General features: G+C 46.7%; 2 protein-coding genes across 3 annotated transcripts in view; both read right to left on the bottom strand.

Annotated features, from left to right (window-relative positions):
• LOC146045286 (cathepsin W-like) overlaps positions 1–5,389 on the bottom strand; it is a 52,310-nt gene extending 46,921 nt beyond the window's left edge. The window contains exons 1-4 of the mRNA XM_083164032.1: positions 5,198–5,389; positions 4,994–5,048; positions 2,943–3,056; positions 2,636–2,778 (exon numbers count right to left, since the gene is read on the bottom strand). Of these exons, the coding sequence (XP_083020158.1) occupies positions 2,636–2,778; positions 2,943–3,056; positions 4,994–5,048; positions 5,198–5,269 (384 nt within the window). The 5' untranslated portion in view covers positions 5,270–5,389. The remainder of the gene's footprint in view (positions 1–2,635; positions 2,779–2,942; positions 3,057–4,993; positions 5,049–5,197) is intronic.
• A 6,120-nt stretch (positions 5,390–11,509) lies between these two features.
• Positions 11,510–15,126, bottom strand: part of LOC146045285 (cathepsin W-like) — a 53,921-nt gene continuing 50,304 nt past the window's right edge. The window contains exons 10-11 of one of the 2 annotated variants that reach the window (XM_083164030.1): positions 14,838–14,896; positions 11,510–11,688 (exon numbers count right to left, since the gene is read on the bottom strand). In XM_083164030.1, coding sequence (XP_083020156.1) covers positions 11,581–11,688; positions 14,838–14,896 — 167 coding nt within the window. In that variant the 3' untranslated portion in view covers positions 11,510–11,580. The remainder of the gene's footprint in view (positions 11,689–14,837; positions 14,897–15,126) is intronic. The other variant, XM_083164031.1, reaches the window with a different exon arrangement.

The following is a 15,126-nucleotide window of genomic DNA, read 5'->3' as shown; positions in this document are numbered from 1 at the left end:
AACAACACTGTCCGCATCTCCTCAACTTTGACCTCAGTCCCTCAATACCTTCCTAAGTCCCTCATCACCTTCCTCAGCCACAGTCCCCATCTCTATCCTCAACTACAGCCCCATCAGCTGCAGTAGCGCACGCAGGGGGGGTTTCTGAGTACCCAGAAACCTTCCCCCCCCCCCCCCCCCGAGGAGTCTAAGAGCCCTGAAAGCTGAGAGTCCCCTCTTTCCATGGGTACAATAATTTTAAAAATCGGCCCTTGGGAACCGGAGATATCTGACTTCAAAGCAGTGGTCCCCATCCAAGCCTGTTAATTGCATTTCCCAGTCAGGTATTTCAGGTTCTGTCTGACAGAGTTTTTCTGAGGGTATATTCCAAAAGCTGGGACTCTCCCCCTTTGATGGACACTAGTAGCTTGTCTCTACTATTCCCAGAACCAGAGATATCAGCCTTCCAGCAGCTGGTTACTGCTCCAGCTCCACACACCTGGTATGTAGTTTTATATACTCGTTGGCAGATTGCTCTGCCTCCTGAACTCTGATCCCATAGTCCCCAATACCATTTGGAAGGTGGGATTCTCTAGTATTAAATTCTATTAAAATCTAAGAAATCTATTTTCGGGAACTGGAGATATCTGCAGTCAAGCAAGCTGTCCTCCCACCAGAAAATTATGAATAATAAGCCCACTCCACTATATATATTTATTATTATTTATATACATTTGGTCTATCTATAATACTTTAACTGACCCGGCTTTGCTCCGCCCCTCTGGAAACCCCCTTTTGAAAATCCTGCGTTTGCCCCTGAGCTGCCTCAACCACAGGACCTTCCTCAGCCACAGCACCCTTCACTTTCCTCAGCCCCCAGTCTCATCATTTCCTTAGCCCCATCTCCTTCCATCGCAAACTGCCTCAGCACAGATGGGACAATGGCCCTGGTTCTAGTTGATTTGCCGTGTTGCGAATTTGCGGGCGCCCTCAGAGACTTACATAGTGGGGGGAGCTTGCAGGAGGAGTGATGGGGTGTCCCCATGCGAACGGGGTCAGCTTCCCGCCTTCCAAGGGCAGGCACCAGGTAGTGACTTAGATTAGCAAGCGCTTGAGAAATCATTCGATGGTCGGCGACCAGCACATGATTTCGAGTCGTAACACAAGGTTGCGAATGGATGCTTTCAGCAGGGAGTGGGCATTGGTGTGGGGCGGCGGGTGGTGTTAATTTGCACCCTGCTGCGTGAGTGAACCAGAATGAGAGTCAATGTGTGGTGACGTGACCTGTGACATTACTCAGCTGCGTCAGCAACTATGAGCGAGTCCTCAACCCTGGACTGCATCTGGAATAAATTGTTGTATTTGTTGATGGTGGCTCTCTAGGCGTTTGGTAGGTAGTATAGGAATGGGAATAGATAATTAGGAAGAATATGTGAGTCAGTTCTATATGAAATTGGCTCTTATAGATCCTCAGGGAGCAAAAAACTATGGGCTGGAATTTCTATTATTGAATTGTTATGTTGGTGAAGTAAATAAGGTGGTACAGTATGTGTGTCCCACAGTGTTTCACAAGGCTGCTCCTACAGACTGTGGGCTGGGTGTTATTATGACTGGTGTTGTGGTGGTGTGCCGTCAGTGTCACCAAGAAGCTTGTCCCAATATGTCCCAATTGTCACACTCCTCTAAGTACGTCAGGTACCAATTTAATTCTATTAGGAACCGACAGTGATGTATGCGGTCAGAATATAATACTCACAATACCATTTTGGTCCTTCTGGAATGTCTGCTCTCCTGCTGTGCTGCTGAAGTTGCTGTTGTTAAGTAGTCTTCATGAAGTGTGTGTGAGGTTAAGGGCGGGGGCAATTAAAACACTTGTTTGTTATAAGCACAATGATTTATTGCATAGGTAGGTATACATAAAACCAACATTGGTGGATAAAAAAACAAGTATGCAAATTCTGTTACCAGTTGTAAGTATCCAAACGAGTTTGGTCCCACTATGGGGACTTTGTCAGTGGTGTAGGGCTGAGATAGCAAAACACATTGGTAACATCTAGAATGAGCCCAGCATTGGCCCGACCAGGCTACAGGCTACTGTGCAGTGTTAGCACATCTGCGAAGCAGGTTAGCACATCTGCGAAGGAGCACTGCACATCTAAGGGGCACTGCACATCTGCAATGCACATCTGCAATGGGGCACTGCACATCTGCAATGGGGCCCTGTTCATCTGCAATGGGGCACTGCACATCTGCAATGGGGTACTGTTCATCTGCAATGGGGCACTGTACATCTGCAATAGGGCACTGCACATCTGCAATGGGGCACTGTACATCTGCAATGGCGCACACACTTTCATTCTTATACAGTACTTTCCATTTCAAGCACTTCTTTTTCCCCTTGTACTCATCTATACTGTCAGCATTGTAACTCATGGCACATGAGGAAGTGGAGAGATGGGTGTCTGCAGAGTGTGTGCCATACAATGGCCGGGGGACGGTGCTATTTAGACTGCCCTCCATGTGGCCCAGCCTATGATTCCATGATATTGCATTGCAAATGTATTTACTACTTATATATATATATATATATATATATATTACACTGCCACCCACACAGTGATAGTTTAGCATCCCATTAGTTCTGCACCTTGCTCACCTGGTCTTTCACTTGTGAAATGACCCCTGCTTTGCGCCAGTCACATGATGGAAATATTGGTGTCGCTTCTACTCTGGATTCTGTCAAAGTGCTTGGCGGAAGGACACCAACTGGATTCAAATAGTACCTTCTGAATTCCTCATCTATAGACAAAATGCCATATTTAGAGCATAAGAACTGTATAACTGTATGAGCTATGTAATAAGATTGTAAGTGGAGGAATAACAGCTATACTGTAGCAATACCAACTTTGTGAAGAAAAAGAAGAGAAGTCACAAAGTGTAAAGTGACAGTAATGATACCCCACCTGTGAGGTCACTGAACTTGGTCACACCATACTCAGCTGTCCCCAGTTCCTCTCTCGCTAAGCGTTTTGCCACATCCAAGTTTTTGGAGAATACAGAGAGCCGATACTGGAGCTCTGTGATAGTGGGAGATGTGAGAGACAAAGCATAATTACATTCATTATTCTTGGCACACAATCGGTTTAGCAGGTGAATTAAGCACAAGAATGATCCCTGCTAGATGTATGGAAAGAATAACCTGTACAGTGATGTGGGTATTGGCCCAATCTATGCACCCATCTGAGGCCACTTTAGCACCCTGATTCCTTACTGTAAGTATCCATAACATTGTATTTCCATCCGCATCCATCATCATTAATATTGGTACTTGGACCCACTCTTTGTTGGGTGCAAAAGATCCATTAGAAATAAGCGTCCCATCTCCGCATGCTATGAACAAGTGTAGAAATGGCTTTATCAGATCTGTGCGATCACATGGAGCACATCTAGCTACCGCCAAGAATGCCCATATCTTGGAAGCAGGGCTGGCGCCACCACTAGGCAAATCTAGGCATTTGCCTAGGGCGCCCAGCCACTGGAGGGCGGCACTTCGCCCCTCGGCTCTCGCATGGAGGCTGAAGGGGTGCTGATTGGCTGAGATTCAGCCAATCAGCGTGCGGTGAGTTTTCAAACCCATCAGAGCTTCCCGCGCCGCCTGGCTGCCAGGTTGCGCGCATCACTGCAGGGACCCCGCCGCCAGATCACACAGTGCCCCCCCCCCCCCCCCCCCGTAGGCACCGTGGTGCCCCACCTCCCCTTGCCTGTGGCGCTCCGGTGCCTTGCACCGGCCCTGCTTGGAAGGAGTGTCTTGTCATGGATGGCCAGCCAGCTAATCAGCTCCTACCTGTCATGGCACAGACTGTGATTGAAACATGTCAGGCAGGAGCTGATTGGCTTTCTGTTTATCACTCGCCATTTTTATCACTTTTGAAGCTTAGTGCAAAGCTTGTACAGTTGTCATCAGCACTAAGAATTCTAAGAATGAGAGACATCCTTCATATTTGCCCCAGGAAGCTTAAACCTTCAAGTGAATTTGTCAAAATAGGTGTGAAAATTGCCAAGCAAACATTTTTATTCATCATAATGACCTGTAATGTTTTATAGGAAATATAGGGCGAGATTTAATGCCACCCGAGTTCAGCGGCAGTGCGAGATGTCCGCCGAACTCGGATGTTTATTAAAAAGGGAATTAACATACAGTACAAGGCATGGTTTTGCCTTGTAAGTTAATTCCCCTTTTAAAAAAGTCATCTAGCACTGCCGCTAATCTCGGGCGGCATTAAATCTCGCACATAATCTTTTTTTTTTTTAAACAACACTTTGTATATGAATTTATATAACAGATGTGAGCGATGCTGAAATTTTTAGCGGATATTTTGCACATCTCTCACAGCGAGAGATGCATTAAAATACATCGCCGCCCCTCGCTGCTTAACGCACAGATGTTGATCACATATGTACCAACATATATGATCAATCTCGCAGTTCGGTGGCGAACATCCCCAGGCTCTCTCTGGCGGGGAAGCACAAGTCCTGGGCTCCTCTTCCCCCCTGAAGCCAGAAGGACCCCCGGCTGTGTTTTCTAGGGGGAGGAGGTATGCCCAGGAGTGCGGTCAGAGTCTGCAGCAGGCATTGTTAAGAAGCCCATAGGCTTCTATTGGGTATCTCCATCCAAGGATGGTAATACCCTGTGTGGCGATAATGCGGCAGCCGGGTGTTATAAAATTTTAAACTGTGGAAAACCCCAGAAAACGGGTGCTTTATTGCATTTTTCCTTTAGTACATCCCGCCCATAGAGAAACATTGTCAAACAATAAAGATAAATCGTTTGCTTTACTTTTAACCATCTTGTTTTATGAAAATTGTAGATTTATTGTTTGTACACACTGAACTATATGCACTATAATATCTTTAAAGTTATCATCTGTCTCTATCGCATAGTGTGTACAAGGCTAAAGGGAAGCTGAACATAGAGGTTCAGTAGTAAAATAAAGCAGTATGTCCGTGTACTTACCTTCTTGATCTTTGTAACTCTTATTAAATTCTTTGATAAATTTCTGAAATGCTGCCTGTAAAGAAAGAATTTAATGAAAGTAATTTGGAGACCGGCACACACTAAGAGACATAGCAATCTAGTCATTATTCAGTAAGAGGAAGAGAAAATGAACAGTTACAGACAGGGCAAGAGACAGAGAAAACAAGGATAATAAACAATCACCAATTCGGAGCTTCCTAACGCTGTGTGTGGGAAAATGACCATCAGGACGGAGAGAGAACACAGGAGAGACATCTCTAACAAGGAGCACTTCTGTATACAGCAGAAGAGTCTGCGTTTATGAAGAAAAGAACATTTACAGTAGTTAGTAAATACCCAATTTGGCCACAAAAGGAAACATGACTAAATTTAAAATGTGTGAAGGTGACGTCAAAATATCAGTGCTGAGAAATAACACTTGAAATATGTCCTTCGTACAATGTTTGTTTCCCGCCCACCCTTTGGCTCTTTGACTTATCATTTCTGTAGATGGTATAGATAAAGACAAGAGCAATTATAGTTATAGTTGTCTACCCTCCAGCATTCTCCAGGAGACTCCCTGAGATAGCAGCAAACTCCCTGAAGAGGATAGCAATCTTTTCCGTTATTAGGGGAAAAAAGGAAATCAGAGATATATACATTCAAATGGGATCACCAGTAGCATTTTCATGCATTTGTAATAAAGCACAATAAGGCAGATGTATTAAGCCTGATGAAGTGATAAACTGGGGATAAAGTGGAAGGTGATAATGCAACAACCAGCCAGCTCCTAACTGTCATATTTCAAACCCAACCTGTAAATTGACAGCTACAAGCTGATTGGCTGGGGCGTTATCATCTCCCACTTTTATCACCACTATGCTCCAGATCTACTAAACTTGAAAAGTGATAAAATAGAGTGATAATCCACCAGCCAATCAGCTCATAACTGCCATGTCACAGGCAGTGTTTGACAGGTAGGAGTTGATTGGTTGTTGGTTTATCACTCTCCATGTTATCACTTTTCAAGGCTTAGAACATTTTGCCCTTTATAACTTCACCAAACTTAATACATGTGCCCCAATGATCCCCATGGCTACATGCATTTTATCATGGCCACTTATATGGAACCAAAACACAACACACGAACAAGCCTTGTCACATACCATTGTATTTTCTTCAACAAGTACAGTAGATCTTACTAACTGCTTTGGGGCTCATCTACGTTTGTATGTAGGTACTAAGCCTTGAAAAGTGATAACATTTATTTATTTATTAACAGTTTCTTATATAGCGCACACAGATTCCGCAGCGCTTTACAAAGCATAATTAGGAGCAAAAACATATATCAAATTACAGTACAAGACAGTTTAGGACAAGTACATGGTAAATATGGATAGTTGCATCAGGGGACAGGACACTGAAGCAATCATCAGGGTGGCAGAGGTTTATATATTCTAAGAAAGGCACATAAGGAGAGAGGGCCCTGCCCGTGAGAGCTTACATTCTAAAAGGGGAGGGTTAGACAGACAGGGGTGACATAGAAGGGAAAGAAGTGGGCATAAACAGTAGGTTAGGATGAAAGATGGTCAGGTTTTATGCAGGAGGGTGGGAAGAGGTCAGCTTAGTCTTTGATATTTTAAGTCTAAAAAAGCGCTGGGTCATCCAGGAGTAGACAGCAGAGAGACAGTTGGAGATATGAGTTAGGATATAGGGAGAGAGATCAGGAAAGGAGCGGTAGATTTTAGTATTATCAGCATAGAGGTGATAGTGGAAGTTAAGTGAGCAAATAAGCTCACCCAGAGAGGACGTATAGAGATAGAGAAGAAGAGTACCAAGAATAAAATGATGGGGGACACCTACTATCAATGGAAGAGCAGAAGTGGAGAAGTCATTAGAGGTACAGCTGGGCATTTTCAATAATGCAACAGCCAGCCAGCTCCTAACTGTCATATTTCAAACCCAACCTGTAAATTGACAGCTACAAGCTGATTGACAGCTACAAGCTGATTGGATAAAATGGAGAGTGATAAACCTCCAACCAATCAGCTCCTAACTGTCATTTTCAAACACAGCCTGTGACATGGCAGTAAGGTGCTGATTGTGTGGCACCCCAGCCTGGGGTACCCCGTTTACCCCAAGGCACCCTGCAGGGGGTCAATGCTAGGTGGTACCCCAGGCAGACATCCACTGTGCCCGACACCGCAGATAGACACCTGCCCTACTTGGCACCGCACAGGCAGCCTCCCTACCCAACTGTGCCTGCACTTCCCAGTGCACGAAGCCTACCATTCCATCACCCCCGTTCAGTGGGGCAGCACCCCACTCAAGCCCCAGTGCCCCTGCCGGGATCAGAGAACACACAGCCTTATTTAGGGGTGAAGCACCACGTGCCGTTGGGTGAAAAGGGACATTTGGCAATAGTTCAAGAGAGGCTCCCGGATTCCGCATTTACCCCTACAGAACCCTGTGTTATTCCCATCCAGACAGTTGAGTGGGGTTTCTTTCCCCCAGTTCATGTGAATCCACGTGGTAATCAACTTTACGGTTTGTTGAGAGACACTGCTGCTGTCTCCGTGTAAGCGGGAAACAGCACCATCTCGTGGCCAAAATTTAAATTGCCAGGATTCAGTTCTAATTCATTGTTAAAGATTCTGGCACTTGCCTGCCTACCAGGAATACTATCCGGGAGCAGGGACGTTTCTAGACAATTTTGCTCCCAGGGCAAATAAATAAAAATGCGCCCCCCCCAATACATTACATGAAATAGAAGAAATTGTGCGCGCGACAAAATAGGGGTGTGGCTTATTTTTAAAGGGGGTGTGGCTTAAAATAAGGGCGTGGTCTAGCAGCAAAACAATTACCTTACACCTCACTTTTGCAACCTGCATGTCCAGACATTGGTTACCGCAGGAATTGTCATTGTCCTCCCGCACTTAAGTTGGCGGGCTGAAGACCACACAGTGACATAAAAATATAAAGCCCCACACAGTTACCTAGTATGCTTCACAGATCAAGGCCAAACAATGACAGGCTACTTAAATCATTATACACTTTTTTATCCGTGATGCCAATTACACATTACATATTACGCCGCACACCATGATGGCAAGTACACAATATTCCCCACAACGTAATGCCTATTACACATTATGCCCAACGCGCTGCTGCCGCACAACTGATGCCGTTTACTAATATGCCCCCACAGTGCCATACATATATGCCCCCACAGTGGCAGATATGCCCCCACAGTGCCACACATATGTCCCCACAGTGCCACACATATATGCCCCCACAGTGACAGCTATGCCCCCAGTGCCACACATATATGCCCCCACAGTGAGAGCTATGCCCCCACAGTGCCACCCATATATGCCCCCACAGTGACAGCTTTGCCCCCACAGTGCCACAGATATGCCCCCCACAGTGCCAGATATGCCCCCACAGTGCCACACATGCCCCTACGGTGCCACACATGCCCCCACGGTGCCACATATATGCCCCCATAGTGCCACACATATGCCTCCACAGTGCCACACATATGCGCCCACAGTGCCACACATATGCCCTCACAATGCCAAATATGCCCCCACAGTGCCACATATATGCCCCCACAGTGCCACATATATGCCCCCACAGTGCCACATATATTCCCCCACAGTGCCACATATATTCCCCCACAGTGCCACACATCTGCCCCCCTCAGTGCCAGACCTATATGCCCCCACAGTGCCAGAGAATAATATCCCAGCAGTCCCCTTGCCGCTGCCGCCGCTGCTTCTGTTTCCCAGGGGAGGAGAGGGGAGCGCATAGCGCATCTCTCCTTCCCCTTCACTGTGACTGGGCTGGGCTGTCAGACAATCATATCTCGCGGGCTGGCTCCTTATTGGCTGCCGGCTCGCGAGCTGATTGGCTAACAGCCCAGTGACACAGCGAGGGGAAGGAGAGACTTATGCGCTCCTCTCCCCTCCAAGTCCAAGAGAGAGATCATCTTTTTGGGGCGGCGGACGGGGCGTGCGGGGGGGACAGCGGCGTGGGGGAAGCTGGCGGGCGCCCTGGCTGCTAAACAGAGGCGGACAAGCCGTGCGGCGCCCCGGGCGGCTGCACGGCTTGTCCGCCTCTAGAAACGGCCCTGTCCGGGAGGGTAAAAACAAGTCCTTATGCACAAGGGGACTTATTCAAGGACTGTTTAGATTGGTGTGTGGTGCGCTATCAGCAGCTGCTGGCACTGAGTTTGTCAAGCCCAAATATATAGAAGAAAAAAGGAAGATTGTGCCAGCGCTGGCTGTCTTAAGAAAAATACAATGCACGGTTCTCAAAAGTATAACAATTTATTAATAACAACAATTAAAAGAAGTAATAAAAAGGTAAATCACTCCAGTGGTGTAGTTAATGTTACACAATTAAGAGCTAGCTATCACAGGGATAATCAGATTTGGATTAAGCTATTCATTTTAGGGTGAGTTTGATTGTGAAAACAAGGTAAATAGGCTGTATATTACCATCCCATTGGGCCCGGTTTTGTTTTGCCAGGTTCTGTGACACGGTGTCCTGTGGTTGTCCTATGTTTTCAAGGACTCAAGGTTTCCCAATATGAATGTCCTCTTGAGTGCATCTGGAACGATTAGGGATTATGCAGTTATCCCAAAAAATATTCTTTTATATTATAGTTTGCTATTGGCGGCTGGCATAGCTCCTCTTGGTGGCTGCTGACATACATACCTTATAGTTTGTCACTCACATTAGTGCTGCACACACCCACTGCTTTTTACAGGAGATTATGGTCTGGTTGAGAGATGAAGGGGGAGGTGATGGTCTATCTGAGAGACATAGGGGGGAGATAATGGTGTGGCTGAGAGACGCAGGGCCCAGGGGGAGATTATGGTGTGGCTGAGAGACGCAGGGCCCAGGGGGAGATTATGGTGTGGCTGAGAGATGCAGGGCCCAGGGGGAGATTATGGTGTGTCTGAGAGACGCAGGGCCCAGGGGGAGATTATGGTGTGGCTGAGAGACGCAGGGCCCAGGGGGAGATTATGGTGTGGCTGAGAGACGCAGGGCCCAGGGGGAGATTATGGTGTGGCTGAGAGACGCAGGGCCCAGGGGGAGATTATGGTGTGGCTGAGAGACGCAGGGCCCAGGGGGAGATTATGGTGTGGCTGAGAGACGCAGGGCCCAGCGGGAGATTATGGTGTGGCTGAGAGATGCAGGGCCCAGCGGGAGATTATGGTGTGGCTGAGAGATGCAGGGCCCAGGGGGAGACTATGGTGTGGCTGAGAGATGAAGGGGGAAATGATGGTCTGGCTGAGAGACTTATGGGGGAGATGATGGTGTCGGTGAGAGATGCAGGGGCAGATGATGGTCTGGCTGAGAGACGCAGGGGGAGAATATGGCGTGGCTAAGAGATGAAGGGGGGAAATGATGGTCTGGCTGAGAGACATAGGGGGAGATGTTGGTGTTGGTGAGAGACACAGGGGGAGATGATGGTGTTGGTGAGAGATGCAGGGGGAGATGTTGTGGCTGAGAGATGAAGGAGGGAAATGATGATCTGGCTGAGTTGCGTAGAGGAGAATAATGGTCTTCCTGGGAGACGCAGGGAAAAAATGATGGTGTGGCTGAGAGATGATGGAGTAGCTAAGAGACACAGGAAGTTTTGGGACTGCACATGTTTTAGGATGGCAATTTACATGTGGTACTTTGTTGTTGCAACCCTGGTAGTACACTAAATCCTGATGGATGGATTGATTGATTGATTAAGGAGAAGTTGACTGTTTCTCATAATGTAGGCGTGTCATGCTGAAGCCAGAGGGAATTTCCCTATGTAGATTCTCTATCCTCAGCACCTGTGTTGTGATTATGTATTCCCAAGGCTATTCAGAATGTCCAACATACGATAGCCCATTTGATGTTGCCTATGGAGAGCGGATGCTGCGTCTGCAGATACGTGAAGCAGGTTTGAGAAGGCACAGACAGGTCTCTAATTTCAAAAGATGACACCTGTATTAGTTACATACCTTCTCAGATCTACTGCTAGCAGAGATGCAGCACCGATCACTACTACGTCCATCTTTGAATCATGCTATTCTGTCTGATTCAGTAGCAGTTGCAGTTTTGCTAAAATTTGACTTGGGTTGACTCCTGCCCTTTGTAGCCTGTCTGCAAAGGCAGGCACACCATCGACATTTGTTGCCCTGAAAGCGGTAAGGACAAGCCTGCATTGTATGGAATGGACCACTCCCCCCCTATAAGCCACATCGCCACCACCTCGACGCCCACCACTCTCAATCAGACTGGTCGCATCCTTCCGGTATGTGATTGTACTTTTAAACTTCATGGACTCTGTGGATACTGCGCATGCGCTTAAGTGCGTAAATCACCTGTTTGCCATTATCACACTTCTGCAATCTATACTGAATCGGGCCCATTTAACGGAATTTGTTTATATTACGATCCATTCGGTGCATGTGGATGAGTTATATTTCAGTGCTTTATAAAGAAAAGAGAGTGATAGTTCTCAAGTAACTTTATTGATTTACAGATCATGTACATACCAACAAAACAATGATGTTGGGGTGTGTTCACGGGGTGCCTTAGAGAGGACAGGTAGTGTAATTGTGTTTGTTGAAAAGTACAGTTGCAGCTAATGGGTATTTTGTGATTCCACAGACATTTTTTCCACGGAACATTCTAAAATAACCCTGAGAAAGAGAGAGTAAATAGGTTAGCAAACATTGCTAAATCCCAAAGGCCCCCAAATACTAGTGTGAGGTATCACATGCAGTACCTTGCATGCAATACCAAGCGATCTCACCTGGCGGCTCCTGGGGACAGGCTCGCATAGGATACATTGTAGCCAGTCAGATCTGCGACACTGGTGCGAGGCGCACGGGAATGCGCCTCACATCACAATAGCAGGTAAATGACAGGTGAGGTGCCACTTTATATGCGATCTGTTGCACAATGCGTCGGAATCACATAAAAAGTGGCCGTATCACACTAGTGGATGGGGGTCTTTAGTCATCAAATATAAAGTTATAGATATTAACAATATGTAAAATGTGGTGTGATACAAGTAACATTCTGTAAGCATTGTGCATGCCCGAGGGAGATTAGCTGAACAAAATCCGTCTGAATCTTAAATCTAAACCCCTCACAGTTGGGGGTGGAAACCTGATATTTTCTGGCAGTGACAGAGGGAAAAAAAAGGGGTACTTGTTTCCTAGAACGGCGCCCACGATTCCATTGTACGGCATCTCATCGCATCACATCCCCCGCGATGCGATTTTTAATTGTACAAGCACAAAGATGGGTGCTTACAATGTGATTCCATCATTTAGGGTCACCCCCAGTGTCAACGCCACCCCCACTATCAACGTCAACCCGAAGCGTGGTGAGCGGCGGCGGTACGCGTCCTCCGACCTTTTCCTACCCCCACTATCCACGTCGGAGTGAAGTTGATTTTAGATAGTGTGGCGAGCGCAGCAAGCCACAAAGTCTGACGCGTGGCGAGCACAGCAAGCCCCGCGTGGGGATGCGCAATCTAAATTCGACTCCAAGCCGACGTGGATAGTGGGGGTACGCAATGCCATGCGATGGGCACGTGCTAGGAAATAAGTACCAAAAAAAGGAATGCCCAAGCGTTTTCAAGGAGGTCTGTGATGCTGATCGTGGCCAGCACTGTCTTTGTAGTAGATAGTGGTAGCTTTAGACTTACTCAAATTTGAACAGACTGCAAAATCCTTTTTTATATGGTTCGGGAATTGCGTATGGATTTAAGAGATAGCGATTAGCGATGATCTGCAGAGGGCGTTTTTATTTCTGTCTGGACGGCGGCTTTCTACCTCCGGTGAACTGCAGATTAATGATCCATGCTGAACTAAGCCCACAGTCCATAAACATAATGGCAAGTGAATAAGGTTCTAATTAACCCTTGTGATTCTGCATTCCTCCCAACATGTTAGGAGTTGATTTTATATAGTGTGGCGAGCGCAGCGAGCCACCGAGCCCGAAGCGTGGCAAGCGCAGCGAGCCCCGCGAGGGGACGCGTATACCTGTGAAGTTATGCGCGTCCGCTCGCCACGCTTCGGGCTCGGTGGCTCGCTGCGCTCGCCACACTTTATAAAATCAACTCCACGCCGATGTGGATAGTGGGGGTATGAAAAGGTCATAGGACGCGTACCGCTGCGCTCGCCACACTTCGGGTTCACGTTTATAGTGGGGGGTGACGTGGGGGTGCATTTAACATTTGTAAGCACCCATTAGGGTGCATTTAACATTGTAAGCACCCATTAGGGTGCTTATACAATTTTTAATCGCATCCCATCGCATTGTATGGCATTGTATGCCATATACAATGTCATACAATTTTAAAATTGTATGCCATTGTACAACATCGCGCGATATCGCATCGCATACCATCGTATGCCTTATGGTATGCGATGCGATGGGCGCCGCTATAATACACAAGTACCTATAAATCCAGTAGTGCTAACCTGTGCTGCTGTATATTAGTCCAGTAGTGCAACCCTGTGCTGCTGTATATTAGTCCAGTAGTGCTACCCTCTGCTGCTGTATATTAGTCCAGTAGTGCTACCCTGTGCTGCTGTATATTAGTCCAGTAGTGCTACCCCGTGCTGCTGTATATTAGTCCAGTAGTGCTACCCTGTGCTGCTGTATATTAGTCCAGTAGTGCTACCCTGTGCTGCTGTATATTAGTCCAGTAGTGCTACCCCGTGCTGCTGTATATTAGTCCAGTAGTGCTACCCTGTGCTGCTGTATATTAGTCCAGTAGTGCTACCCTGTGCTGCTGTATATTAGTCCAGTAGTGCTACCCTGTGCTGCTGTATATTAGTATATACTGTATGTAGGCATAGCAGAGCAGTGAGAAGAGCCCACAGAGCCTGTATTCAGTTGAGGGAAAGTCTGCGGGCAGCCCGACATCTTGGAGAGTGCTGGGAATGCCCCCACAGGGATAGAATTGGGTGTGTCACAAAGCTCTGCCCCCTTTCCCCCATTACTTGTACCCTTTGCAGTCACGCACATCCCTTACATGCATTGATTGGCTCGACCTCTGAAGGTTGACAGGCCTTAGGTCGACACCTGAAATAGGTCGACCTGGCTAAGGTCGACCGGGTTGGAAGGATCTACACAATCATTAGGGCGACATGGGTTTTTCACATTTTTCGTCCCGATTGTCAACACAGTCGACATGGACACCATCAAAGTGTACCGCTGAGCTCGCCATACTTAGGGCACAGTGCCTCGCTATACTGATCACACTGTTATATTCTCCCACCACACAATAGTGGATGGTAGGGTATGAAATACCGCCTGTCGGCACATGTCGGCAAAAAAAACACATGAAAAACTCATGTCAACCTTTTGACGGTTGAACTTCCCATTGTCGACCTAATGCTTGTGTAGACCTTCCAACCCTTTCGACCTTAGCCATGTTGACCTTCAGTGGCCGCTCCAATGCATGTCGGCCTAAATAGGGTCGACCTAGGGACCGTATCCCATACACAGACCACCAATGTTGGGAGGTATAACATAGGCAAGTACTTCACTTTTATACTTTCTCCCTTTATGCCATAAATATGCAAAATTCTATATTGATTAATAAAATATCTGTGGCCTATTCCCTTGATAACAACGGCTTGGTCCTATTGAACATACAGTACATCTGGGTACTTAGTATTTGTAGTAATGCCATAACAACCTATGGGCTACACATTGCAGAATTACGGTGGACAAAGGCATAAGACATACAAAGCTGTTAGACGTGTCATTAAATTGCAGGCTGTAAACATGAACATTTACAATAACATTACATGATATGGATCCTTACTTTTTCTCCCCAGTTAGAGCCCCAGCTGTTTTTCAAGATCCAATAAGGCATAGATTTGCCTAGATATAAAACACTGCATAAATCTCCTCATACCAAAACAAGTTAAAAACAAACATTGTTCTTCGTAAATACAACCATACACATTGAAGATGACTAAAACACTTATTTACTGCATGTCAACTACTGTGCGGATATGTCTTCTAACTAGGGATGTGTGGTCTTGGATTGCGCAGATCCTAGCCCGGATCCAAATGGCGTTCGGATGTTCCCGTCTGACTCAGATCCAGGC

The sequence above is a fragment of the Crinia signifera genome, chromosome 11, assembly GCF_055691185.1.
Source record: "Crinia signifera chromosome 11, ASM5569118v1, whole genome shotgun sequence".
NCBI lineage: Eukaryota > Metazoa > Chordata > Amphibia > Anura > Myobatrachidae > Crinia > Crinia signifera.
This window is presented reverse-complemented; position numbering and strand designations above follow the sequence as displayed.